The sequence below is a fragment of the Pseudopodoces humilis genome, chromosome 2 (genome assembly GCF_049639895.1).
Source record: "Pseudopodoces humilis isolate 2021_Gansu_Grassland_sample_001 chromosome 2, ASM4963989v1, whole genome shotgun sequence".
NCBI lineage: Eukaryota > Metazoa > Chordata > Aves > Passeriformes > Paridae > Pseudopodoces > Pseudopodoces humilis.
In genome coordinates this window covers 102024303-102051279 of record NC_142201.1, presented here as the reverse complement: position 1 = coordinate 102051279, position 26977 = coordinate 102024303, and the positions used below count along the sequence as shown (strand labels likewise).

Genomic DNA, 26977 nt, shown 5'->3' with positions numbered 1-26977 from the left:
AATCACTGCAGGTGGGCCTGCATCCAGCTGCCATGCCTTTTCCATAAACTGAGTCACGTACCCTTTTGTTCTATTTGCCAGAGAGAGCCCTGATTTGAGAGAAAGACAACAAAATAGGACAGCAACTATGTCTAAACACATGAGGAAAAAGTGGTGAAAGTGGAAAGTCCCCTCTTCCAGCCTCTTGTGAGGGACAGATTTATCAGGATTCTTGCAGGTATAATGAGGAATGTTAGGAGGACAGGGCAATCTTAAAGAACCAGAGAAGTGCAAATCTACTTCATATATCAAGCAAAACAAAAGCAGAGAAAGAGGCAGGTGCTGATCTAAAGGAAAGACAAGCCCACAGGCAAGCAAAGATGCCCATTTCTCAACAGAGATTTTAAGAACAGCTTTATCAGAGCTGGTCTATTGTGGCCAGCAGCCTATCTCAGCCAAGGGAAATGACCTAGATAAGGCAGCAAGAGCATAGCAATTCCACCCTAACAAAAATTTGTCAGAGCTGGTCTTGCAGTATGGAAAATCACAGGATATTCATTAGTATATCACTTTTTGTAGGAACAGAGCCTTGTTTGAAATAACTCTCTCCCTCCTCTGTGTTAGGGGGATTTTCAGTCTGCAGCTATTCTTTGATCTAAAACTTGATAATCAAAAACTTTGCTTGGAAAAAAGCTCTGCAAGAACTGACTTCCTCCAGTTCTGGAATCCTCAAAGGTAGATTCCAATGAATTGTCACGAGTAGTTATGAGTACTTTGGGCAGAGCTTTTCTTGCTACACATTTCCAGAGAAGTCACTGGAAACACAACCTTACTACCAGCTAGCAGAAAACAGAGTTACAAATCAATACCACTGGGGGTGAGGAAAAGGGGAAGCAAGCAACACAACCAGGTTTATCTTCTTGAGCAGAAGGCTTTCAAATTCCATTGGCCAAGCTTGAAACGGGCAAAGAGTAAGTTTAGCTTTCACCTTGGAGAACAGCAGTCAGGCTGTGAAAGTCAGCCAGCACTGATTGATCACTGCCATGGTTCACAGGCCAGACCCAGACCAAAAAAACCCAGGTTAAACTCTCCCTTGTTACTAGAAGAGTCCACATGAACTTTTCAGCACTGTGAGCTATTTCTGGAGCACTTTGCACTTTCAATAGAAGCCTGGGAGCTGTGACAAGAACAATCACAGAGTGGTTTGTGTAGGAAGCGACCCTAAGTCTCATCTTGTTCCAACTCCCATGCCATGGGGCAGGGACATCTTCCACTAAACCAGGCTGCTGGCCTGCAGCTCTTCCAAGGATGAGGAAGGAAGAGCTTCTTTGGGCAGCCTGTGCCAGGGTCTCACCACCCTCATAATGAAGAATTTCTTCCCAATATCCAATCTAAAGCTCTCCTCTATTAGGTTTATTGCCTATTTAGAGAAGTTATTATTTGGGCCTTGTCCTATCGCTAAGCACTCAGTTTAGAAAGTCACTTTTTTTATGAAGCTCCCTTTTAAGTACTGAAAAAGGCTGGAATGATTTCTTCACCTGGGCACCAGGGATGCAATCCAACATTTTCTGTTCTAGGCAGCAACAAAACCCAATGTAATCTGCTATAAGGAGCAATAGAGCATGCTCATTCTGTACCTGTTCAGTGAAGGAGATCCACAGATGGAGGCTGCCTCAGCTCCTTGTACACTCCCATGCAAAATCCCAACCTTAAACCATGAAGATTTGCTTAAACTATCCTGGCTGCCCCATGCAGGGAGAATGCAGATGGCAGAACAGAATCATTAAGGTTGGAAAAGATTTCTAAGATCAAGTCCAACCCTTAACTTAACTCTTCCAGGTCTACCACTACACACTTCCAAAGATGATGATTTTGGTGTGAGTCTGCTTCTGTAGAGACAAACCATTTTTTTCCCCACAGGAAAAAAGGCACAACTGCAATCATACAAACTAATACCAGCCACAAACCCTGCAACACATCAAAGGGATCAAAGCAGCCCACTATTTTTGCCCAAGTTTATTTCTAGAAATTTGTACAAAAATTGATACTCTGTAATACAATAATCTATCAAATATGACAGATGAACATTTGTCTTTAGAGGCAAGATTCCAGGGACGTGAAATACCATCCTCTTGCATGGAAGAAAGGCACATTTTAGAGCTCAAGATACACTCAACTGAATGGTTGAAAAGGCAGGTCAGACATGCAAGTAGTGCAGTGTTTCAGGTTTATACATAAATTGTACTCTCAAGAAATCTCACTACAAGCATGTTAATATCCACGTAAACATTTTATAAATACTTTTAAAAGTAGCTCACTTTAGATTCTATGTGTGCAAAGGCTACTCCTTTACATTCACTGGACGGAGTAATTAGAAGCTATCTCCAGGCCAGAAGTAACTTCTAGATTCCCCAAATACTTTGGGCATCCAAAGCACTTGCATCAATAGTCCAACTGCATTTTTTCACTATGGGCTACCCCAAAGTTCTGCAACACCAGGGCTACACAACTGCACCATCCACTGCTCCTGGAGCTTATCCTTGGAGTTTTGTGGCTGTGAAGAAGTCCCATGTTTCCAGCTACAAGCCTCTGTACAAGCAGCACCTGGGACACACCTGCTTCTAAATTGACATTTCAAATACAGTGGTGAATTTACAGCCACAAAAGCATCCACTACACTATGGATCAAGGTTCACCTGACTCTTTCCACTTGGCTTCCTGCACCATCCGGCACAGATGACACACCAGGGGGGTTGGCAGCCCAACTGTACTTCCAGAAAGGGTTTTCCCAAAGCAGAAATACCCTTGCACTACATAAGCATGTCCCAACAGGGATCTTGTGCAACACACTTGTAAAACTGCCATGCTGCTCAAATCAACCTGCTCCTTTTTAGATTAAAAACCACATGGATTCTACTCTCCCAGAATCACTTGTGCTAGTGGGTACAGTAGCTGTAGAATTTTTTCTAATCCATTGCTGGTGGTCCAAGAGCATTATATAGCAGATTACAAAGGCAATAATTTAAGTCATCTAAATCCTCACAGCAGTGCGGAGTTGTGGTTTTTTTTTTGTTTTAAAAGATGTTTGTAATGGGATTTCTCTAAAGCAAAGCCTTTCTTTATTATTTTTTAGAGTGGTCTAGCAATACTTCAAACACTTGCTTTGAAGGATACATACATCCACACATGCTTTCAAGTACACAATGACAACTTGGACTCCTGGAAAAGATGTGTTGGTTCTGAAAGAAGGAGGTGCTATGGAGCCAGTGCCTTCAGTTGACTTCCAAGACTTCAGTCTCCGGCAGGCCAAATCTGCTCTTGTATTTGTCAAAGAGCTTGATCAGGGAGTCCACATACATGCTATGGTAGAAGTCCACATCCTTCTGGGATGGATTATCGATTTTGGGGATGGTGATGGGCTCTCCAACTGACAAAAAAGGGACATATCCACGTTAGCTTAAATGCTCCTACAACCTGGGTATTTGTCTTCTATGGACAAAGCTATAATAGTTCAGCACATCCATTCTGGCACAACACAGTCTGCCATTGTAGCAGAGGTTTGCCTGATTCCTCCCAGTTTTACCAGGCTCTGAAGCACAACTTTCCCACAAGGACACACATCCCATCTGCAGCAGTAACAGATTTGCTTCAGCTACATAAATGTCTCTACTATTTAAGGTGGCTGGGAAGTCATCCTTCTGTTTACAGCAGACTGATAAATCCCTCCTCAGTTAACAACAGCCAAGAGTCAGTTCTTATGTATACCCCTGTACACATCACAAAAGCAAAGCTGACCTTTTTCCCCTTCCCTCAAAGCCTCACTGCTTTGGGTTAGAAGACTCAAATGCAAGTTTCAGGGTTGGCTTTAATATTCAACTGTCAGATATGCATCCCTCTGGAGCATGGGGGTCAGGTTGCTTCTGACTTTAGTTATCCAAAGACAAAGAAAGTAGAGCTACAGCCTTTTCCCCCAAAAAAGAGCTCTCTTGCAAAACTGCCTGGAAGCAGAACATTCAATGAAGGCTTGTAACCTCTGGAAACACTTCTAGCTTGTTCTCAGTTTAGACTCAGCATATTCTCAGCATCGACTCAAGTATTCTGCTACCTAGAGAGGCACACAGCACATTTATACCAAAACCTTACCAACAGTAGTGATGGGCTTGGAGTAAGGTATTAGCCCCCAGGTGTTGGAGGAGAAGAGGCCACGGCCATGAAAGATGCATGGAGCAAAGCCAATGTGCTTCTGGAACTTCTTCTGAACCCATCTTCCCCAGGAACCCTCTTCAAAGATCACCTGCTTGTATACTTCATTCTCCCCAAAGGAGTAGACAGGAACCAAGTCCGCTCTGGAAAGACAGAAAGATTCAGGACCCCACCCCCTGGACTACAGTCCATATGACAGCCCCACACTTGCTGCTGTGTATTCTGCCAGGCTGCACAGTTGCTTGTACCATTGCCCAGAACTTTTATTGCAGCACAAGGTACTGACATAAGCCAGCCAGACTTGGCATGACATAACAGATCTACTTTGAAGGCATACAAGAGAATTGTACTGACAATGGTCCTGTGGAACATTGCTCAGTCAGGCAGTGGCCATGCTTCCATATATACTCAACTCCTATTTTTGATGGCCATCTCCTTTCAGACACATGGGGATCAGGGGGACTACACAGGTCATCACCCCATACTGACACTGCCTCTTCCTTGCCCTGGAAGCCTCCTGCTGTCCCAGGGATCCCTCTGCCCCTATACCTTGCTCAGGGGGCAGAAGCCAAAGGACACTCATGTCTGATGCTCTGGGCAAACATCCACACAACACAAATACTGCAGAAAGGAGAATTCCTCCAAGGTATCAGCTGCTTCAGGGAACAATCACAGAATAGTTTGGGCTGAAGGGGACCTTTAAAGGCCATCTATTCCTATCACCTTACATTAAGCAGGGACATCTTCACCTGATCAAGCTGTTCAAATAAATGCACCTTCCACAAGGTAGCAGTACTGTGCAGCACTGAGCTTGCCCCTTACCCATGCCGTAGAGCCAGTTTCACGAATCCTTTCCGGTTCTTCAGTGTCACAGAATTCTTCCCTGGGGTGCAGTTCAGGGACTCTGCTGCCCCTCCAACCACGATAATGATGGCATTGCCACTGCCATTCTCGGACAAGATGTAGTCTATGCTGTCACGGTTCACAGGACATATACCTGGATTAAGGAAGACAGACACAAGGGTCACGCTACGAGATTGGCTGGTGACTTCAGGATCTTCTCACACTTACAGCACAAAGTTTATACCTCAATTGCAAGTTGAGTTGTCCCAACCTCTCTGTGATCAGATAGAGTGGTATTAGCAGGCAACCTGTTCCTCAACTAAACAAGCAGTTCATAGGCCTGGCAGCACTAGACTTGGTCAAACTCCACAAACATCAGCTCTCAAAAATTTTCCTTTATCAAAAGACGTCAGCAAGGATTTTCTATACCTAGTGGTATCAAAGGCATCCTTCCTCCATGTAAACTTTACAGTAGGATTTGGTTTACCTTTAGTGAGGAAGAAAGTAATTTTTATTTTGATGGATGAGAGTCTGATTTTGACCAATTCCTCAGCAAAATTAGGTAGTGGAATATATATGGGAGAATTGTTTAGTGATATAAAAAGAATAAATGAACAAACCTTTAAGACAGATCTGTGATATGAAGCTCTTGCAATGTATGGGACAGAGTGTTTACCTAAGACCACATTCTGAGGAAAGTGTCTGTGAAGGTTTTTCCTGCTATTCCACACTGGAAAGAGCGGGACCTCTCTTCACCTTTAGTAAGCAATCTGTCCTAAAGCACCAGTCCCCACTCCAGGAAAATGAAAACCCAAAGACAGCACCTTTAATTTCCTCTGTATTGCTTTAAAAATGTGAAGAAAATTGATTGCCTGCTCTTTGAACTCTTACTTTTATTCTACAGTTGGTGTCCAAGCTTGCTCCTGCCTCAAGTCTTTGGCCAGAATAAGCCAAGGAGAAGTGGGATGCCATCACTTACATTCCTATCACACAACACATCTCATCTGAGTACTTCAGGTCATTGTCCTATTACACTATTTAATCTTAGAAGCTAATTTTGCACATCGCATGGTATTGATTGCTTGAGCCAAGAACTAAATGATGGACAGGTCCTGGGGACTTAGGCAGGACAAGTCTGTCAGCCTTGAGGTCTATCTGGGCATCAGGGTCATCACCTATCCCAGCTCCAGGTAAGAACAGAGCAGACCACTCTTGAGACAGATCAGTTGGAATTGAAGATGAAGCATTAGTGTCTTTCAGCACAGCTACATCACTGACTGTTTTTCCCCTGAAAGGCTCAGAGGAAAACTCAGGAATACTCACTGCTCCAGCTTTCTCCCATTCTCCACACCAAGGCTCATACTGGCTACACAGGCCTGGCAACAGATTTATGTTCAACTTTTCCACACTTGTTAGCAGGAGACTACTGCTGCTCACAGCACCAAATAGTTCCTTCAGAAAGTGCAATGAGACATGGAGACAAATGGCAAGAGATAAATTCTGCTCTTTAACACATTCACACAGTATATAGGGTTTTGTGGTCATCCCCTCATGCTTTACAGGATCCCTGTTGTACCTTAACCTCTGGCAGGCTGTAAAATTAAGAATTTGTATGAGTTGTAAACCAACTGTTTATTGGCACAGTGTTAGGATTTGTTATAATTCCATCTGAAAGTGGTTTGTCCACAGGAAAAAAAAAAGATGGTATTATCAGCACTTTCCAAGTGATGTTAAGGCCTTTGTATCAGCACCCTTAAGTTCTAGTTACAGGAAAGTGAAGACAAATTATGGCTTTCAGAAGGTTAACTTCATCACACCTGTAGTCTTGCTTAGATGCTAGGAATAGAGGAAGCACAAGTTTCCTCTGGTTTAATCACAGTGTTCAGGGATAGCCAAGCCAGTAAGGATGTTGCTAATGACTACTCCCAACATTCCTTCCAAAAAGGAGAAAGGAGCTCTGGCTGGCCACAAGACTTGTCAGCCAGTCATACTGAACAGACTGAAAATGTTTTTTTAAAATATAAAAAGGTTTCATGGAAACTTAAGAAACACAACTAAATTTACAGCTATAACAGACTGGAAAGCAGATCCCAACTTCTCATATGCCACTGTCCCATGAATTCCCAAATTATGGACTTCACACAGCAACCAGCATCAGTACATGAAGATAAAAAACCAGCTTGAGATACTGCTCTTTCTAAATAGAGACAAACACCTTTTCTGCACCACATCCAGTATTTCTCTCCCTCAATTAAGACAGCAATCTCAGAAATAGTCAATTCTAACAAATCAGTCAGGTACAGCTACTCCTATTGTCTTCCCAGCCATGGCACTTATTAAGGTATCTGTTTTATTTATTGATGAATCAGTTCCAGAAACAGCAAACAGGTTACTGGATTGCTCAATTCACGGTCTTTAAGTATTACTCCCTCACCTCTATCTAATTCACAGGTGTCCTCACTCCAAAAAGGAAGCTCAGGCCATACAAGAACACTTTATTGGTATTTTAAGCACTGCTTCCTCTGCCTGGTCATAGCTTAAAAGAGTCCAGCATTAAAATCCTGGACTCCATTAAAACAGACCTATTAATGTAATTCAGCACATTTAGATCACTGCATAATCCATGTGATCCATCTACAGGAAAAATTCAGGGAAGGGACTCTCTGAACAGCTGCAATCATGCAATACCCCAGACTCTTTACACCTGGCAGGCACCCAGCAGTGCAGTTGGGTGGAGACAGCATCCACCACCACCATGAAACACAGATGTGTGACAACTTATGTGGTAGTGAGCCCAGGAGCTGAGCTGGCCATGGTTACTCAGTATTTTCAGTCAGTGCAACTTCTTCCTGTACCTTCTCACAATAACTAGGAAAAGCTTGGTTCCGTATCTCCACCTTCCACAACTACAGTTGTCATATATCTTTACTATGCTTTTGGACAAGAGTATCCTAGAGTTAAGGATGAACAAAGAGGAGCAGAATTTCCTGCAGCCCAAACTAGTTATATTTACAGAATCACAGAATGGTTTGGGTTGGAAGAGACCTTAAACATCATCCAGTTCCAACCCTTTGCCAGAGACAGGGACACCTCCCACTAGACAGGATTTCTCACGTTTATTCACAGTTTCCTCTTGACAGCTACATGAAATCAATGTTTGGGTGATGCTACCAGCATGAAGTGGTTAGGTGAACTTGCAGGTTACAAAAGGTTACAGTTTTTCACTTGAGAGGTGAAGACAGCTCAGAGCCAAGACCAAGAGCAGAAATGGCACGGTGTAATTGTGCTTACCACCAGACATTAAGTAGTCCCTCAATATGGGCATCCTGAAGTTCCCAGCCAGGGTAGCAAGGTACGGTCGGATCCCAGGAAATTTCTGGCTGACACCCGTGGCCTCTGTGCTGAAGTTGCAAAAGGCACCCAAGCCCATGATGCCATGTGGATGGTACCCAAAAATGTAATTCCTGGTGGTCAGCAGATTATGGGTTTTAACCAGCTAGGAAAGAAAAAAAAAAAAAAAACCTCAATTGAAGATGGATATTTTCAGGTTGTAAATAAAAATGGGAGAAGTAAAAAAAGTCACGTCCCCCAGGTTTTGTCTCTCTTCCCACCAGGGAGAACAGCCTAAGAGCTCATATATGAGCTCTCCTGGATTTCAGAGGCTCTGGTAGGAGCAGCCATTTAGACTTCAATTTCCCAAGCAGAGGAGCAGGATAAACAGGCTGATCTCAGACACAAGAAGCCTGCCAGCCAAGGAATAGGGCATGGGTTCCTGCAGTCTGGGCCTTTTGCGTCTCTACTCCTTCCTAAGGAATTCTTACACACCTCTTGCCCAAACCAATCAAGATCTTCAGTCCTGTAGCCACAGCTACACCTCCTTCCAGGCCCTCTCTCGGCACATTAGTGGCTCACATCCCAGTATGAGGGGGAAGGAACATAAACATCACTGTCTCATAGCAGAAGCAAGTTCACTTAATGCCTGAAAAAAAGAGCCAACCAGTTAATGGGTCTGTTGGCCACCCTCCAAGTGGGAAAATGTGCAGAAGGGTGGTAACCACTGGAAACTATCCCTCCTTTTAAGAGGTTCTGCCCTGGCCTATATGCCAAAGGGTCAACAAGACACCTCAACCCATCTCTGATTCCTTCAGGGAATGCTCTAGAGCTGTGATCATATTGTTTTCAGGCTCTGCAACATTCCTAACCACTTATTCCTCTGCTTGCACAGCATGGACTCTCCACAGCTGTCTTAGATAGCATGGAACAACCCATTCTCTGGCACCACTACTGCCAGGATTTTTTGATGCTATAGGTAGCAGCATCACCCCATGTGTCAGAGCATCTTCCCCAGGCAGTACACATGCAGTCTGAGGAAGCACACAGCACAAAACACAGCAGGGCTGCTGCACCATCCTACAAAAATAGAGATAAAATTTAATTTTTTTCTGTATGTTAGAATAATTGATGTTGGAAGAGACCTTATGGATCCAGTTCCAAACCTCTGCCATGGACAGAGATACCTTCCTCTAGACCAAGATGCTCTAAAGCCCTGTCCATCCTGGCCTGAACACATCCAGAGATGGGGTAGCCACAGCTTCTGCGGGCACCCTGTGCCAGGACCTCACTACCTTAAGAGTCAATAATCTCTTCCTAATATCTAATCTAAACATCTTTCTTTAGGCTGCAACAGTGCCACTTTTTGCCAACTGCAACATCCCAGCAGCTCTCAGACCTACAAGCTGAAGCTTTGGCACCCCATCCCTCAAACTGTACATGCAAAGGCCACTCTGCATCAGTTCCCATAGGAAAAAAAAAATCCCACAGATTTTTCAAGATGTCACACCAGCATTACTCACCCTGCTGCCTTGGACAAGAAGTGTTTTGGCACTATGCAAGTTCATTCTGTTGGATTGTGCTACAGGGAACTGAAGTACCACTGTGACACACTAAAGCAGCATGCCCAGAAACTTGATTCCCTCCTCCCATTCTCAGCCTTGACCTCAGATGAAGCTACAGCTCCTGTGCTATTCAAAACAGTGTCTGTGATATAGGCATGATGCAGCAGCAGGTCCTGCAAGTTGACTGGCCTTCTTCAGAATTTCCTCTGGCTTTGAGGTCATGTAGAGCTCCAGAAAGAGGGCACAGAGGCTTGTGGTTGCAACAGCTCTGCAGGGCCCCATTGCCTATATCACACCAAGTCATCCTTTCATCCCCTTTCCCTTCTTTTCCAGTAAGTAGATAATTTGCTTTCACTTTGCAGGATAGAAGGGCTGTCCCCTTGATCAGTCACAAGAAACAGCAACCACAGACTAAAGACCAAAAACCAATCTTCAAGAAAAAAGCAGTGATATGGTAAGCAACCCCTCCATCTATCAGTTCTTGCTTAGTTGTATAGAGACTTCTAAAACAGGCTATCCAGGGCAGTGGTGGACTCCCCATCCCTGGGGTGAGTTAAAAACTTTGTAGATGTGGCACCTGGGTTAGTGGTGGCCTTGGCACTTCTAGCAGAATCGTTGGACTTGATGATCTTAGGGGACTTTTCCAACCTAGACAATATTTTGACTTTTTGATTCCAGGCCTGGTAGGTACACACACATGGCTAGGCTGGACAAGCAGCAGACACTCCTTCCTTAAAGCTCCTGTCAGAGCAAGGTGGTGATTTCCAAGCCTCATCTCTCACCTGCACCAAGCACAGCTCCTTTCATAGGAAAGACATCTGAAAGAGCATTTGTCCTCATCATTCTGGACCACGAGACATCTGCATGTTGAGCTTGGCAGAGACACACATATGAAAGACATGCTGTTCTGCTGCTCCAGCTCCTCCACCACCTCCACCACATGCAAGAACACCCAGATCCCAGTGGAGCCCATTGCCTGGATACCTCATAGGAGCCTCAGCCAAGCTGCAGCCTTATTGCTGTGGTTGCTTTCCAAGAGCTCCTGTTACAGAGCCATAGAGTTGGCAATACCCATGACAATCAATCATCCACACCACTGCAGGAGCTGGGCAAGAGGTGTGCAGGGATCCAACTCACCAACAGCAAGAGAGAAGGGCTGAGATTTATCCTGGTATTCATTCATATGTGCTTTTCCTGTTTGTCCTGTGCAGGCTGCCACTGCCCTTACACCTGTCCCACAACACAGGGGCTCACAGAAGGTAAACACAGAGGTTGCAGGTGAGGGCCAGTCTATTCTCCCAGGTAAGAGGTGATAGGACAAGAGGACACAGCCTCAAGTAGCACCAAGGGAGGTTTAACTTAGGTATTAGGGAAAAATTACCCAAAAGGCACTGGAATAGTTGGACTCAATCTTCAAGGTCCTTTCCAACCTTAGTGATTCTATGTGTTCTTCCACCCAAGTCAAGCCAGGGAACCTAAGACCAACAGACATCAGACAGGGTTGGGCACTTCTCTCCAAGTGGAGGTGTCTTGAATCCACTAAAGCACAAACTCAGCCCTGGGAGGGTCTGACCTGCCAACACCTTCATCTCTCCCTAAATTTAATTTAGAAGCAGGAATTTTTGAAGTACTATAGATCATGTATTTCTAGACTCAAGCAAGAGTGAAGACAGTAAAGTGCACAAGATGGGGCTTTGGAATTAGAACACATTTAAAGGTCCCTTCCAGCCTAAACCATTCTCTGATTCCACGTCTCTCTTCAGGAGGCTGATCATCTGCTGATTGTTTGAACCCCTCCCCTTGAGAAGCAAACAGTGTTAGCAGGTTGCCCCAAGGAACTGCTGTAGCTGTCACTGAACAGCACTATTGCAACTCTGCTCTGAACCTCCAACTGGTTTTTCCTTCTGCCTTCAAGGGCTTCTCCAGTCCCACACAGCTCTTTGGGGCCTTGGCGCTCCCGTAATGAGGCAGAGTCAGCACATTGTCCTCCTGCATCTCAGCTGGACAATCAGTACTGGGAGTGAAGCTGAACCTTCACCCCATTGCACTAACACACCCTTTCCAGTTGCTGCTAGAAACCAAACCTGTTTCTCTGAGAGCAAAGTCCATCCACCTGTCTAATAATAACAGATTTCTTTACACAGAACTAAGCCAGCCTATAGAAGCAGTAAGCCAATGCAGTAGTGTAAAGAAAATGAGTGTTAATATTTGTGTGCCAGATACAGCTAAAGAACCATATTGCCAATTTTATTTTTAGGAACAGCAGTACATTCAGTAGTGGAGAAAGGGGACTGCAGAACCACTGCTGCTCAGCACCAGGAGCCAAAGAGCAGGAAAATAATCAGTTTTTTGCGTGGGAGCTGAGCAGCACTGACTATGGAAGCATGCAGAGAGCAGAAAACCAGAGCTCATCCTACAGGATGAAAGCAGCAGATCTCATGAGCATGTAAACTTGCAAAACAACCCAAGAATTGCACTTAGCCACATCACACCCAGCAACACTACAGAAGAAATTATCTTACCTTCCTAGCAGTGCAAGCCAAGACCTGAAGCCCCCCTGCCAGGCTCACAGTATTATATATGTCACAAATTCACAGAATGGCTGAGTTTGGAAGGGACATTAAAGCACAACTTGTTCTAACCCCCTGTCACGGGCTGGAATGCCTTCCACTACACTAGGTTAGGACATAGCAATCAAACCCTTCTATTTCCATTCTGTAGCTCGTGTACAACAGTTAAGGAGGAGCTTTGCCAGGAAGCTAGCCAAGACACAGAATAGAAGACATATTGAGAAGGAAAAAAACCAAAAAACAAAAAAGACACTTGGCAGCAATTCCTGCTCTGGCCAGATGCCCACTCTCCTACTGCAGTGAGCGGGTCTCCCTGCACACACCTGAAACGCTCACAGTCTGACAAAGGTGAGCCAAAGGTCCGAAACCCTGGCTACCTGGAGTCCTATTGCACATGGAGATGTTCACATGCTCAGGTGACAGCTTCTTTACCTAAACAAAACCTTTAGATCATGGCACTCAGCGCATGATATCAGATCAGCAGTATATGCCAGGAGGCTGCTGGGAGCAACACCATGAGATGGAGATGGTGTATGCAGGTGATGTCTGCTCCAGTCCAGCCCCATGCATACACCTGGCAAGGGCCTGGGCTTCACCTGCCACTTCAGGTCCAGGACTCAGTTCACTGGGACATTCCTCAGCCACTTCATGTGCTGCTTAGCTTAAAGCACTATTTACAAGGCCAGCCATTAACCAGCAGACAAGTTTCTAGTGTGCTAAAATAGCTTATTACTGTCAGAGCAGCTGCATGAAGTCCCAGAGAACGTGGCCAACGATGGCTCATGCTGAGTAACTGACCAGATTCAGGCTGCTTTCCCAATCCACCTGGAATTACAAAACATGACCTCACATCTCAGGTATGGGTACAATAGTCCTGGTGTTTCAGGCTGGGAGGTACTGCTGACTCCAGTGAGACCAGCCTGATCAGCATAAACATCAGAGCAGAGCTTGATTCTCATGCAGCTGCTCTAATACAGCAAGCCAAATAGGAAGACATTCTTCCCTGTGAGGATGGTGAGGCCCTGGCACAGGTTGCCCAAAGAAGCTGTAGCTGTCCCCATCCCTGTAAGTGTCCAAGGTCAGGCTAAAAAGGGCTTGGAGCAACCTGGTCTAATGGAAAGTGTCCCTGACCATGGCAGAGGGGTAGAATGAAATGAGCTTTAAGGTCCCTTCCAACTGTACCATGATTCTATTAATTAAATCTGAGCTGATAGCCCAACACAGCTGGTACCTGTGCAGGTATGAATGCAGCTACCACAGCTCTATATGCAGACTTTGCTGGAACCAAGTTCAGCATTACAAGTACCACCAGTGTGACTATCACTGGTGTAATCTGTCCTTGCAGTGCTCAGCTGACACACAGCACAGGATGAGATGCAGCAGAGGACTGCCCTGACAAACCATAAGCCTGGGACATAAACCAAGCCCTACTGAGCCATTACAGAGATCAGGATCCAGTAAAAGGGATTTTTGCAGAGAGAACATTTAAACAAGTGATCCTCTGTAGACCTGTCTCTCTCTTGGCCAAGAACAGGTAACTGTTCCCATGCTCTTAGCAGGCCCAAGGCATTCTGGTTCTTGGTACCATTCCTAATATCCAGAGATTTTATTTATTCTTCATGCTGATGCACTGTTAATGTATCAGTCCTGTAACTGTAAAAAAACACTTCTAGCACCTCTCTATCCTGAGATGCCTGTAGCAGCTTTTACCAACTCTGCAGCCAGCTGTCTGTTCCTCAAAATATGTGCAGGAATCATCTCTGAGAACAGCCCTCCTGTTCTGCCCTTTGCATGTGAATTACCAGTGGACTCCATAAACCTTGCACAACTACTCCCCCTTTAGTGGTAAAGGAATTACACCCATAAGGAGCTCTCATAAATGGGCTATGTGAACTAGCAAGTGTTTATTTAAAAACTGCTCCAAAGTTTAGTTTATCTACCCCATCTCATCTCTAAACCTACTTAAATAGCCCAGCTCTTTGACAAACTTTTAATATTCACAGTGAATCTGACCTGCAGGGCTTCTGCAGAGCATATTTCCATGAAGACAAGGATAAATGTGTCATCAAAGGAATGATGGAACAGCAGAACCAGCACTACAGGTGATCCTTTGGAATGAAGTCCCCAGCATGACAGAGTCCATATCAGCAATATCTGAGGCAGCAGTGTTTAGTGCAGCACCGAGGACTTGGTACTGTAACAGAACACATCTGAGACACATCTTCAACAGCAGATCCTGCTCAGTTCTCTGTCAGCCATGAGATCCAGACTGACTTCCAGCCTGTGCAGGCATAGTGAATTTTTCCATGTACGCTTATACTTGCCAAGAATTACCTGTTAACAACAGCAAGTTCCATGGTGAACTTGGCAGTGCTGGGTTAATGGTCAGATTTGCTCTTAAAGGTCTTTTCCAACCTAAATGGTTCTATGTTTCCAAGAGTACAGCAAAAGGCTTGTTTACCAGCAGCACGTTCAGGCACCCTGAGAGTTCAAGTCACTTTGCAAAGGAAGAATCCAGTCTAAGCCGCTTTGGCATCCTGATGGAATTAGATTCGCTGTTCCTTTCTGAGGCTGGACTATCTTGGGGATAGGTAGCTCAAAAGCCATATCAAGGTCCCTCCCTCATACTCAAGCTGAATAAAACTTGCCAGCAATCTTACATAATAGTCCTTTCAGCTGTGTGCCCTTCCAAAGAGGATCAAGTTTCCTCCTAGCCGAATTTGACCCCTGCTCCCTTCCAAGTCATCCAGCTAATTCTGTGGTCCCAGAGCAATCTGGCAGCCCTGTCCTCTCTCTGCAACATCTGAACCAGCAGGAAAAATACAAGTATGTGGTGAGCAAGTTATAAGCTGGAGAACTAAAGCTATTCCCAAGTGCTAGAAAATCCACTTCTCCAAAGCAAATAGACATGAAAATAAATTTCACTGCTCCCTGTGAAGTGCTTAGACTTTTGGTGCACAGGGGTCCGAGATATTCAGGCCCAATACATCCCAGAGAAGAAGCGTTACTGGAAAATGGGAAGAAACTGAGCTAGATTTTATGATTTAGGAGAGGGGAACAGTTGGGGTCAGGCACTACATGGGACTGCTGCAGCACAGAAGAGCATCACAGAGTGACGTGCACTGTAAGGAGCCTTAAAGATCACCCACTTCCAATTCCCTCCCATGGGCAGGGACACCTTCCACTAGACCAGGCTGCTCCAAGCCTCACTCAGCCTGGTTTTGGACACTTCAAGGGATGAGGCAGCCACCACTTGCTGGGACAACCTGTGCCAGTGTCTCCAGAAACTGGAGAGATGAATGAGGATTGCAGATTGCCTCCAGGAATCCAGTAAGACCACTAGAAACAGCAGCTTCTGGCAATCACATTGCCACCACTGGTGATACATTTCAGATTTTCTAACCACAGCTGCGACAAGCAGTAGTATGACAATGGTAGCTGAGCCATGTCCTGCTTACAATTCAGTGTCACAGACAGACTAGAGCCAGTACAAGACACTAAAGCAGTTAAATCCCAGGGTATAGAGTTAAACTTCCACTTACTCTTATTGGAAAATAATCCCTGAAGTACCTCCATATAGCCCAGTTTCTCACCCACTGGGATCTTCTTCCCCCTGTTGAGAAAAATGAATCATTTTTTTAAAGCACTTTCCACATGTCTGTCCATCAAAAAGCCTAAAGGACTCTGGCGTTTCCTGTCTCACTACAGGAATCAACACTTTCATTCCTCCAAGTGGGGCACTTGCATCATTCACTGAAATCAGTGCACGCTTTGGAATACAAGGTACTTCAAGCAAATTATGGCCTGGTTGCAAATTCACAGTAGACAACTTTACAATTCAAACTAGAAACACTAAGATTCAACCCTTGGGAAAGGCCAAAATCCTGGATGATTTCAGCCATCTTGAAGCAATGGAGAACTGTGCTCATCTGGCTATGAAAGTAGTTGCCAAAGCCTGTTACCACTGCTGGTTCCCAGAGCTGGCTTCTACAGGTTGTTTTGGTTTTTTTAAAATAGTTTTCTGCTTAATTTGAAGCAACACTGGCTCCATAGAGGAGCCACATCTCAATAATCACATCATAATCTGAACCTTGCAAGAGGTGGAGAGGACAGCAAGGTCTTGAATCTTTAGACCTTTCTGAACTACAGAAAGAACCTATGATAGATGTGAATGTTAATTTTATATTGCCTTCAGCGTCAATGAAACCTGCAGTCACTGCTCATGCCGAGGGCTGACATTTAAATCCTTCACTGAATAATGCTTTTGGTCAGTGATTCAGCCAAGTCCCACTAAGAAGGGAAGTCATGCATTACAAGGAAATGGTTCTTTGTCCAAGTATCAAGACAGGGACACTTTAACAACAAGGATCTGTTCTGCAATATTTACCTTTTTTTGGTGTGTTCCAGTCAAATACCAGCCAGGCTAAATATAGAGCAGCAATTGCCCAGCAATCTGTGCACAGTATGTACATGAGGATTAAAGTGCAAGCAATACCTGGAGAGGTGCAAGAAAGAAGAAAACAAGGTTGCATGAGGTTTTGGTCTCTATTTACACTCCTTGCCTTTTGACTCTTTTATGCTGTAATCTTAGTCTCAGTCTGTTGTCATTAATCCTAAATCAAATTGTATTTGGCTAAAAACCCCTTAATGTAGGGCTGAGGCAGCTTCCTCTAGAGCTCTGGAGAACCTCAACCTCACCTTAATGGTGCCTCCAGGCGTTTCTCATACCTCCAGGTGGGGCAGCTGCTTCACCAGACTTGATGAGCACCAAGGTTTCTTTTTTGGTCCATACCAAGGGTTTTCCCCACAGCTACACACATCTTCCACAGGTTACACCAGCTCTACATCGGCCATCCCAACCAGGGTGCCAAGGATCCCACACACAAATTACACTGTTATTTTAGCAAAAACTGCATTGGGAAAGTAGAGTGAGACAGATGCTGAGAGCAGTCATTCTCCAGTTTAATTATTAACAATCCAATGGAGCAGAACAGCCGGATGTTTTACAGAAACCAAGCACTCAGGGACAAGCAGGCTTCACCCTTTTACTGGTCTAACACAAACACTTCTTGCCCATCTCAGGTACCTCCTGGAAGGAGACCAAGCCAAGAGGAAGGCATTCCTGTTGCAATCACTTGCACCAGTTACCAGCTGCTTCTAAGAAACCCCTGTGGATATTCCCATGAGCGAGCCAAGTAAGACATTTCCAATTGTTTCAGCCTCATTTGCACAGCCATGAGCTAAACATCAGTCAGTCTTTCCATAGCTCTTATGACTTTCTAGAGCCAGGAAAAGTCATTTATGGTTGAAAATATCAGTGTAACTGGTTTACAATACCCACACACCCCAGGAACTACACTGCTGCAGTACACATTCAGTAATCAACACTTATGCAAAAGTCAACATTTTTGCATTAAAATTCTTTCAGAATTACAGCCAAAATCCCTTTGTTTTAGGTCAGAAGGCATTACCCATGATAAGGAAAGTGAGAACCCATTGCAGCACAGAGATAATTTGGAGTTGTTTCTCTACTTTGGATTTCAATAGCCAGAACAAATCCTGCAGAGCAGAAAGAATGTTCGATCCTGTACCTAAAGAAAGAAAAATAAAAGAAGTTACATTTGCACACTGAGCAAAGAGAACAATATTTTTCCTTTGAAATAGAATCATAGAAGGAAGAGTCATCAAGTCCAACTTATTTAGTAAGAGGTTTCAGATGAATGTGCAGTTTGCTTTTAGAGCAAGGCTTGCTAAAGGCTAGTATTTTCCACAGAGTTTGGGCATCCTAGAAGAGGAAGGATTGCCATCTGCCAACATCCAGCTTTTTTCAGATCACTAGAGGGGATTAATGGCAACCATCAGTACCCACCTGAGCAAGGCTCTGTTCACTTGACCATAAAAATGCAGAGGATGTTAACACGTGCTCCTAACACATACCCTCACCTCAAACTGCCAGCTCCTTGAAGTGGTGTTTGATAAGAGGGAACCCCATGAGCTCACAGTAAGATAAAGATCAGCTGCCTCAAAGCACAGGCAAGCAGACACCAGGTTGTGGTCTGAGCTATTCTCACCCACCCTTCGCAAGACCTGTTGCACAACTCCCAGTGCTGTTCAAGGAAAGCTCTGTGCTCCAGCCTTACTCAGCACAGCCCAAGGGCTGGTTGAGCAACACTTCAACATATAACCTGGAGGGATCCACAGCTCTCAGCATTCCTAAAGCAGTAAATAAGAAGGAAGGAGCTGAAAGCCACTCTTGTAGAAGCTTAAGATATTCAAGCGGGGGAAAAAAACCACAAGTGTTTAAAACACTGAAAACGCTTTCTATATGAAGAACAACCCACTGCAGCTTTTGGCAATATACCCAACCTTCAGAAAGAAACACTTGCAGGTGGGTTTTCCTTCACTTTTCTTCATTGCTTTTTTTACAAGCACCATAATAACTGGCCAAAATACAAATCACATTCATGTGTATTTACATATTTCCTTTTGTATTTAAGGATTAGCCTGTTATTAGGACTATGAAAGAAGCAATTACACTGAATAGGTTCAGTTCTTGCTGACAAGATATGAGCCTGCTAGTGGGAACAGCATAGCAAGTGTTCACACTCAGTCAAATGAGAATGATTGAAAATAGCTTCTCTAGGTATAAGCAGGCACTAGGATTTTTGGTCATTTCTACAAAGACACTCTCACTGGCACATCCTTTAAATATGTAAAGCAACTGTTTCATAGGAATGAGAGTCAATTTAGATTAGATAAGGAAGAAGTTTTATGCTATGAGGGTGGTGAAACACTGGCACAGGTTACCCAGAGATGCCTCATCCCTGGCAACACTCAGGGGGGAGTCACACCAAAGGCTGCAGTCTAAATTTAGAGCCAGACCACCCAGCTCAGACCCTTGGTTCTGCTTCGTCCATGTTACATGGACAATCCCAGTAGTGCATTGGGCATTAATTACTCTAAGCAGACCAAGTTTTAGGCTGGGATAGATCACACCACTACAACTGCCAGTAAAGTGAAACCTACAGCACTAACCCAGGTTGAAGCAGCAGCTAGAGCTGGAGGCAGTTCTTTACAAGACAATATAGTACAGTATTAAGAATGAAACCAGCAAGTAATTCTCCTGTTTGTGAGGTGAGACAGGAGAATATGTTGAGTTAAACTGTCACCATGCATTAATTTGCCACACTAGAGTATCTAAGCAGTCAGATTCAGAAATCCCATGCTGTAAAATCTAGTAGTAAATCCCCAAATTTGGGTTGACAGATAAACTTTACCCTTTATGACCTTTATAGCTCATCTCAATCCAATGCCCTGCCATGGGCAGGGATACATTCCACTAGACCAGGCTGCTCAACTCTTGCCGCAGGGCCACAACTCCAGGAACTTGCTATCCCAAAAACCTTACCAAATTGCATGTAGACAGAGGATTACCAGATACAAGTTTAAAGAAAGCATTTGGCAATAGTGGTGTCACCTCAAAAGAAGCCAAAAGTCTTAGAGATTATTTGTGACTAACAAAAAAGCCCAACCCCATCTAATTTTTCTCTCTCAGCACCTGCATTTACTCTACCAAACCTCTATGGCTTCATAAAACCAACACTCCAGCCTTGGATCAGCTAAATCCCTAACCTCTTCCCAAAGAGAACAACTGTTTATCCCTCAAGATGAGAATTTGTACTTCAGCATTTTCTAAATGTTTGAACAAATTGTAGGTATTGCCAGCCCTGTAAATAGACCAGTACTGGGTAGCTCAAGTTAACTTGTTTTTCGAACCACATGAAACATTCAACTGCTGCAGACAGAGGGAAGGCAGTGGTTTGGCAGACAGCTCTAAGCACCTGCCCTTGGACAAGTGTCCTGGGTCACTTATTTCCTGAAAGCAAAGATACCCTTCAAAGAGAACAAGATTCTCCACACCAAAAAAGTCTGCAGTTACCATGGCCTGAATATTAACATTTAATTCCCAGTTAAGAAATGAAAGATGCCCAGTAGCAAAGGAAAGGACTGTGGCAATGGTCAGTCAACCTGGCAAGTCCATCAAGGTCTACCTTTGCACCAAACCTGCAGACTCCAGATTAACCCATTTCATTAACCAGGCATTTACAGATTTTAGTGCCAAGATAACCCTTTCCAAACAGTCCTGAGATTCCTGTTCATCATATCATGACACTGTGTACTCAATCTCCCACACAAGCCTTGTTTCCTTTCAGCTTCAGTAGCCGGAAGGCATTTTTTGAAAGACTCTCCATGCTTTGAAGAACCAGGCCAGTTACTAGTGACACAGCAGAAGAGCTTTGACAAGTCAACAGAAAAGGGAGGGAAGGGGAGTTGGCACTCAGCCACAGAAGAATAACCCAACACTGACACTTGAGTTCAGTCCATTAGAAAAAGTACTTCCTCTAAGGGCTCACATGTGGGCCCACTCCAAGCACCCTTCACATATTTAAAAACCCAATGTGTTCTCTGTAACTTTCAGAAAACAGATTATCCTAATAACCTAGTTTAAAGAGCCCAATAGTCAGAACTATATTTTGTAACCATTTTTATCAGTCTTTTCCCAAGGAAATATTCTGAATCCCAAAGAAACCCAAACCTCCATCTTCTACCACTGAAGACATCACCTTGTCCTGTGCTGGCCACACACCACAGACTCTGGAGCATTTTCCAGGGTACCTGTCCCAGAGCTGGAAAACCTGACTGGGGAGCCTTAACTAGATGATGATTAAGATCCTTTCTAAACCAAGCCACTCCATGACTGCTGGGGTCAGCCTTAGCAAACCACATTTACACAACACATACTTCCCCAACAGCTTTCCTAGTCTCAGATGAGATCCTGAGCACCCCAGCTCATACTGCAGCCCATTCTCTGGAGTACCAATGGGACACTCCCTGCACTAAACCATGCAAGGCTCTCAAGGATGTTCCTTGTAACAATGGACAGAGTAACAACTTCTCCAGGAGACCTCCCTGCTGCTCAGCGATGGCAGTCACCTGCAGCCTTCCAAGGAAACTCAGGAACATTAGCCAGCTATCCTGGAACTGATGATGGGCTCACCATACTTTTATCATTTAATTCCATTTAACATCAAGTGCAGGAGTTGCTACCAAGAAGACCTTGGAGTCAGCAAATGGTTTGGCCAAGCGTTTGACTCCTGCAATACAGACTCAGCATCTGGCGCTCTTCTAACACAGTTTATTTCACATAAATTACACAAACAACATTTATCTAGGCAGGGAAGTAGAATCAAAGATCCCAAGAGTGGAAGTAAACAGGACTTCACATGTGGACACCAGAAAAACCCAACTGACAGGACTTAAATAAAAGTCAGACAAAGAAATTAACTGAGAGGTAGTACAAGTGTTACATATAGTTAAAAATACAGCAAAACCTTGTTAAAGCCAAACTTATATGCCACCTTTTCTAGACAATTAGCATGTTAATTCTTGGCCAAGAATTAAACTGCTTTACACAGGTTATTTAGAGGAAGATCGTATTAGATCCATCAAAACATAAGCTGCAAATGGACATTCTGAGCTATGTATTTGGAAGAGAAGCTGAAATTGGAGGCATAGGAAAGACAGATAAGATAAACAGACCAATACTAGAATATTCAGAAGGATTCAGACTCCCATGCAAGAGCAGGAGCAGACACAGCACACTGGTACAGCTATAAAACCCCTTGAGCAATACAAGTTCTTTTGTCCTGGGTTTACTTGGGTGCCCCAAGTAAAAGCATATTCACTATAGAGTAAAAACTTTGTTAGGAAAATAATGAGTAACCAGCGGAGAGAATAGTTATCCTGCCCTGTACACAGCTTTAGAAGAGTTTGCTCCTGTCCCAGGAAGCTACTCAATCCCATATTATCTGCACCATGGTGTGTCTATAACTGGAGATCAACAATATTGTTAGCAGGAACATGCAAATAAAATTTGTATCAGCTCTTCTGGAAAGGAGCTGGGATTCTCCAGACCCAGTAAACAAATCTGTCCTGACACTTCTCATTAGTTCTGCATTTACTCACAGCACTAAACCCAGCCCTCAGTCTCTATACTCACAGCTGTATGTAGGTTAAAGTGATGTAACCACAGGACCCCACTGTCCCAGACCAGCCAACAAGCTTAGATTGAAGTTAGCAAGAATGAACAGGTCTAGAAAAGAGAAAATGGCCCACCCTACTACAGCTCATCAGTGTGTCCAGAGGACATGAGAGCTCTGAAAGAGGAGTTTCATGTGAGCAACCTCCCAAGCAACTCCATCAAGAGAAAACACCTCATTTCAGCCAGCCGTGATCCTGTTTTCCCAAAATAGGAGCTCCCAGGCTGCCCATCCCAGAGCAGAACTGATCTCTGGCAAACCTCACATGCTGTGTAAGACTAACTCCAAGGTAAAGCTAAGCAAAATCACCTTCCTTATCCCAAACTTCTGACTGATGAAGCAACATTGGGGGACACTTCAGCACAGGACACCTTTCAATGTTCCAGCCACACTGGCATCTTTCCTCAGGAGAGAGGGATGAGAAATCTCCTTGCTGCTCTGCCAAACACAAGAAGGAGACTGCCTGGGCATCCTATGGCCAGTGTGGGGCAGGTCAAGATGAGGAGACCACAACCCCTCCTACCCAACCAGGTGTTTTAGAGCATGATCAAATCCTAGGCATTGGTCCAAGATCTACTCTGATTTTTACAATACTGAGTTGATATCCAAGGATATTCCTCTGCATATATACAGGGATGAATATAGAGGCAGATGCCTGCAGCTCTTTCTTTTTCTGCTTGCTTTTAAATAGGACCAGACTTAATTCAGCCAAATTTACAAGCACCAAGACAAAATCAGATGCCAGGAAAGCAATGAGACTAAAGGACAGTATGAGCCATTCAGATCCTCACCCTAAAGTCAGCTCTTTGCACAAGCATGATACTTGGAAAAAAACATTCAGGGAGGTAGGAAAAAAAAGAAAGCTAGCATGTTTGTTCTACACATCCTCTGTAGTGGGAGAAGTTGTCCAAAGTGATCAAGCAGTACATAAGATCTCATGAATGAACCTCTATACCACACGACCGCTGCCAGTTTTGACCTGCAGGATCCCACATCACTATCCTCAAAACCCAGCGCAAGTCGGAGCTCCTCTGGGAGGCACCTGGGTTCAGCTTTGAAGCCAGTCCTGTGCTCTCCTGCCCAGGCAGGCTACAGCACTGGCGAGGGGTTGGTGGATGTTGCAGTCACCAAGGCAACATCCCCTGTCTCCCCAGGCAGAAAAAAGTTACATTAAGTTAAAAAGCACAAATATTACTGTAGCATCCCCACCAGGTGCCTCAGAGGAAAACTGACCTGAGGAGAGTTAAGACATCTTTCCATCACTAATCAGGATTATCTAGAGATGAGGCCAATCACTGTCCCTAAACTACACTCCATTTTGAATTATCCATGTGTCCTAGATCCATCATTAACATGCCCGTTCTAACAAGGAGGCTGCTGAGGTTTCAGGTCAACCCTACATATTTTATAGGTTTCCTGAATTATTTATTCTCTGCACTTAGTTTGCAGTTAACTCTCAATTTTATGGTTCAGATACTGCTAATTCAAATGACTTCTCTCAACTGAAAACAAAACTTCTCCTCTGTTAGTCATGCAAGCAAGCAAAGTTATTTTAAGAAACAGATCCGAATACAGGAAACACATGCAGGTCTTCTCCCCAGTCGGTTCACAACTGATCCTTCATATCAATCTCTAATATCCTTCTGCCTGAGATGAGCACCAGCAGCTCAACACCCAGGGGCAGCACAGTGCAAAAGCAAGACCTCAGGGGTTAATACACCAGGCTCATGTCCTTTCAGCTCTGCTAATGATTTGTTTAATCAATAAGCCATTTCACAGGTCTCTTAATCCCAGGAGGTATTACCAGATTGCTTTCTGAGGGTAAAAAGCCTTTCACAACACATAGCAATCTCTCAAAGACCCTCCACAAACCGCAGGGTAAATCATTGTCATTGCAGTTTTCATGAAAACTGCATTTTCATGAAAAGCCCTCGCTGTTTGCTAATCCTGATCTTTCTCTAGACAAGCAGCCTAGCAGAAGGGATACAAAACTCTACCCAGCAAAACATTAAGACTTGCTGAATTTATTCCTGCAAGATCCTTTGAGATTCCTTTACAAGCAGGCAAGGTAACTTGTGATTTGGGATTTCCGACAGTGTCTCTCCAAAGCCTTTAACCAACATGTTCCAGCGTGCAGGGAAGTGCTCGGTGTCTGCAGCAGCTCTGCCCACGATGGGTGTCAGCCACTGACACCCACTGCACTTCTCTGAGACAGTCACATACCATACCAGCACGGAGGGCTGTTAAAGCAAACTTGGCAGAACTGGTTACCACCAAACTCCTGCTGAGCGCTGAATCTTCAACTCCTCATTGTAAGACAGCAAAAATAGCAACATATTGCCATTTTTTCCCTCTCCCCTCGATGTAGGTGTCGGGAAGACAGAATTATGAAGCAGTTGGACTTGCTAAAGAGGCCTTTTCCAAGCTACATGATTCTATGAAAATAAAGCTGAGCCTGAACTCGGCCACACCGTGCCTATAAAACTACTCCACTTCTCTTCCTACCACGACGAAAAGACTCCTTTATACTCAAGTGTCCCACGCCCACATTTTGCAAGCTCACTATGGTTTGCACCTTGGCAAAATGTGCAAGACCACCCAGAGCCGTTTCCAGCAGCCCCAGGAGCGCAGCCCGAGCCGCTCAAACAACAAACCTGCGCAGAGATCTGTAATCCTCAACCCAAGAAAAGCTACAGCTGTCTCCCCGCCATTGCACATCGCTCTTCCCCCTCCTTAATGCCCTTGAACAATGTTCCTGCGGTCAAAAAAAAAAGGGGGGGGGACATCATAAAGCTGAGTGTTTCTGTGCTATCCCCCACGCCGCCCCCCAAACCCCTGAACCAGCGGCATGCTGCTCCGCACCGCAGCATCCCCCTCCGGCCGACAGGACTCACTTCCAGCCCTTCCCACCGCCGCCTCCCCCCTGCGTACCTCGGAGCACCCCGGAGTAGGCAGCGATGATGGTCTTCATGCTGAGAGGCGTGGTTAGGACTGGAGCAGGGCCATGGGATGGAGAAGGGCACCCGGCTGGCAGGAGAGGCTCCGGCCGCGTATCCATATATAGCCCGGGAAGGAGGAGGAGACGAAAGGAGGGCGGAGCGGCCGGCCCGGCCCGGCGGAGCGCCCGCGGCTCTCCAGCCCGGCCGATGCTGCTTTCTGCGTGGGATCGGGATTTGGGAGCGGGGAGAGCAAGCAGAGGCCCGCCCCCTCATGAAACAGGGTATTTCATGGCCTGTTTTATAGAATCACAGAACAGTTTGGATTGGCACACACGTTAAGAGTCATCCATTGCCACTGCCATGAGCAGGATCACCTTCCACTAGACTAGGTTGCTTTAAGCCACCTTCAGCCCGGTCTTGAACACTTCCAGGCACGGGGCAGCCACTGCTGCTGCTCTGGGCAACCTGTGCAAGGGCCTCACACCATCACAGCCAAGAATTTCTGCCCGATATCCCATCTAACCTGCCGTCTGGCAGTGGGAAGCCATACCCGTTTGTCCTGTCCCTCCAAGCCCCTGTCCAAAGTCCCTCTCCAGCTCTCTTGCATCTGCTTTAGGCACTGGCAGGCTCTCTGAGGTCTTGCCAGAGCCTTCTTTTCCCCAGGCTGAACACCCCCAGCTCTCCCAGCCTATCCCCAGAGCAGGGGGACTCCAGCCCCCCGAGCATCTCCATGGTCCCCTCTGGACACACTCCCAAAAGCTCAGTGTTGTTCTGATGTTGGACCCCAGAGCTGGAGGCGGCTCTGCAGGTGGGGTCTCACCTGAGTGGGGCAGAGGGGCAGAATCCCTCCTCCCCTGCTCCCCACACTGTGGGACCAGCCCAGCACACGGGGGCTTTGGGCTGGCAGAGCACATGGCTGGGGCATCTTCAGTTTCTTCTTCACCAGCACCAAGTCCTCATTTTTAGAGCTGCTCTCAATCCATTCTCCCCCCTCACTGGTGGGGAGAGGATCACCCCATTCCTCTACTAGTGATGGGCTATTTAAGAAACCATAGCCCTCTTCTTGCTCAAATGCTCTCCCACCCCATTCTTGGCGGATTTTATCTTCCCCATTTGGCTTTGGGAGTTCTGGGTTCCTGAAAGAATCATCAAATTAAGAGAAAAGGTAAAAAGGAGGAAAATTTTGTCATTTTGATGATTTTTTTAAAAGGAATTTTAATGAAAATGGAATTAATGAAAACTTTAAAACTTAACAGAAGCTCTAATGGTTTCATTAAGTATCATTTTCACTAAGATGACCTGCAGGTAATGTCCAAACCACTGATCAAGTCTCATTTTCTTCTAATATATTTAAGGGCCTATTCAACTGATCCATAAGAAACAAGGTGTTATTTAGGTTTGCACCAAGGTTTTAATGTAGCTGCACTTGCCACTTGAGATTCCTGGGG

At 45.0% G+C, this 26977-nt stretch overlaps 1 protein-coding gene across 3 annotated transcripts; it reads right to left on the bottom strand.

Annotated features, from left to right (window-relative positions):
- Positions 1-801: 801 nt before the first annotated feature.
- On the bottom strand, positions 802-25641 carry DGAT2 (diacylglycerol O-acyltransferase 2). 3 transcript variants are annotated; one of them, XM_014253608.2, is made up of 9 exons: positions 25522-25615; positions 25245-25345; positions 17962-18081; positions 16878-16985; positions 16033-16103; positions 8317-8521; positions 5005-5179; positions 4123-4325; positions 803-3406 (listed from the first exon to the last, which is right to left on the bottom strand). In XM_014253608.2, exons 2-9 carry the CDS (start codon positions 25306-25308, stop codon positions 3252-3254), a joined length of 1101 nt encoding a protein of 366 aa, XP_014109083.1. In that variant the 5' UTR covers positions 25309-25345; positions 25522-25615; the 3' UTR covers positions 803-3251. The 3 variants fall into 3 exon arrangements, with proteins under 3 accessions (XP_087908095.1, XP_014109083.1, XP_005524205.1); XM_005524148.3 differs by lacking the exon at positions 25245-25345 and having other exon boundaries at positions 1492-3406; positions 25522-25641; XM_088051969.1 differs by lacking the exons at positions 25245-25345; positions 25522-25615 and having other exon boundaries at positions 802-3406; positions 17962-18175.
- Between the last annotated feature and the right edge of the window lie 1336 nt (positions 25642-26977).

Coding starts and splice junctions, on each gene's coding strand:
- DGAT2 (XM_088051969.1), bottom strand. CDS start 18,175: ATGACTCTTCCTTCTATGATTCTATTTCAAAGGAAAAATATTGTTCTC. Junction 16,986..17,961: donor TCTCACTTTCCTTATCATGG/GTAATGCCTTCT, acceptor GCACCTCTCCAG/GTATTGCTTGCACTTTAATC. Junction 5,180..8,316: donor GGACTACTTAATGTCTGGTG/GTAAGCACAATT, acceptor TCCTTAATCCAG/GTATATGTCCTGTGAACCGT.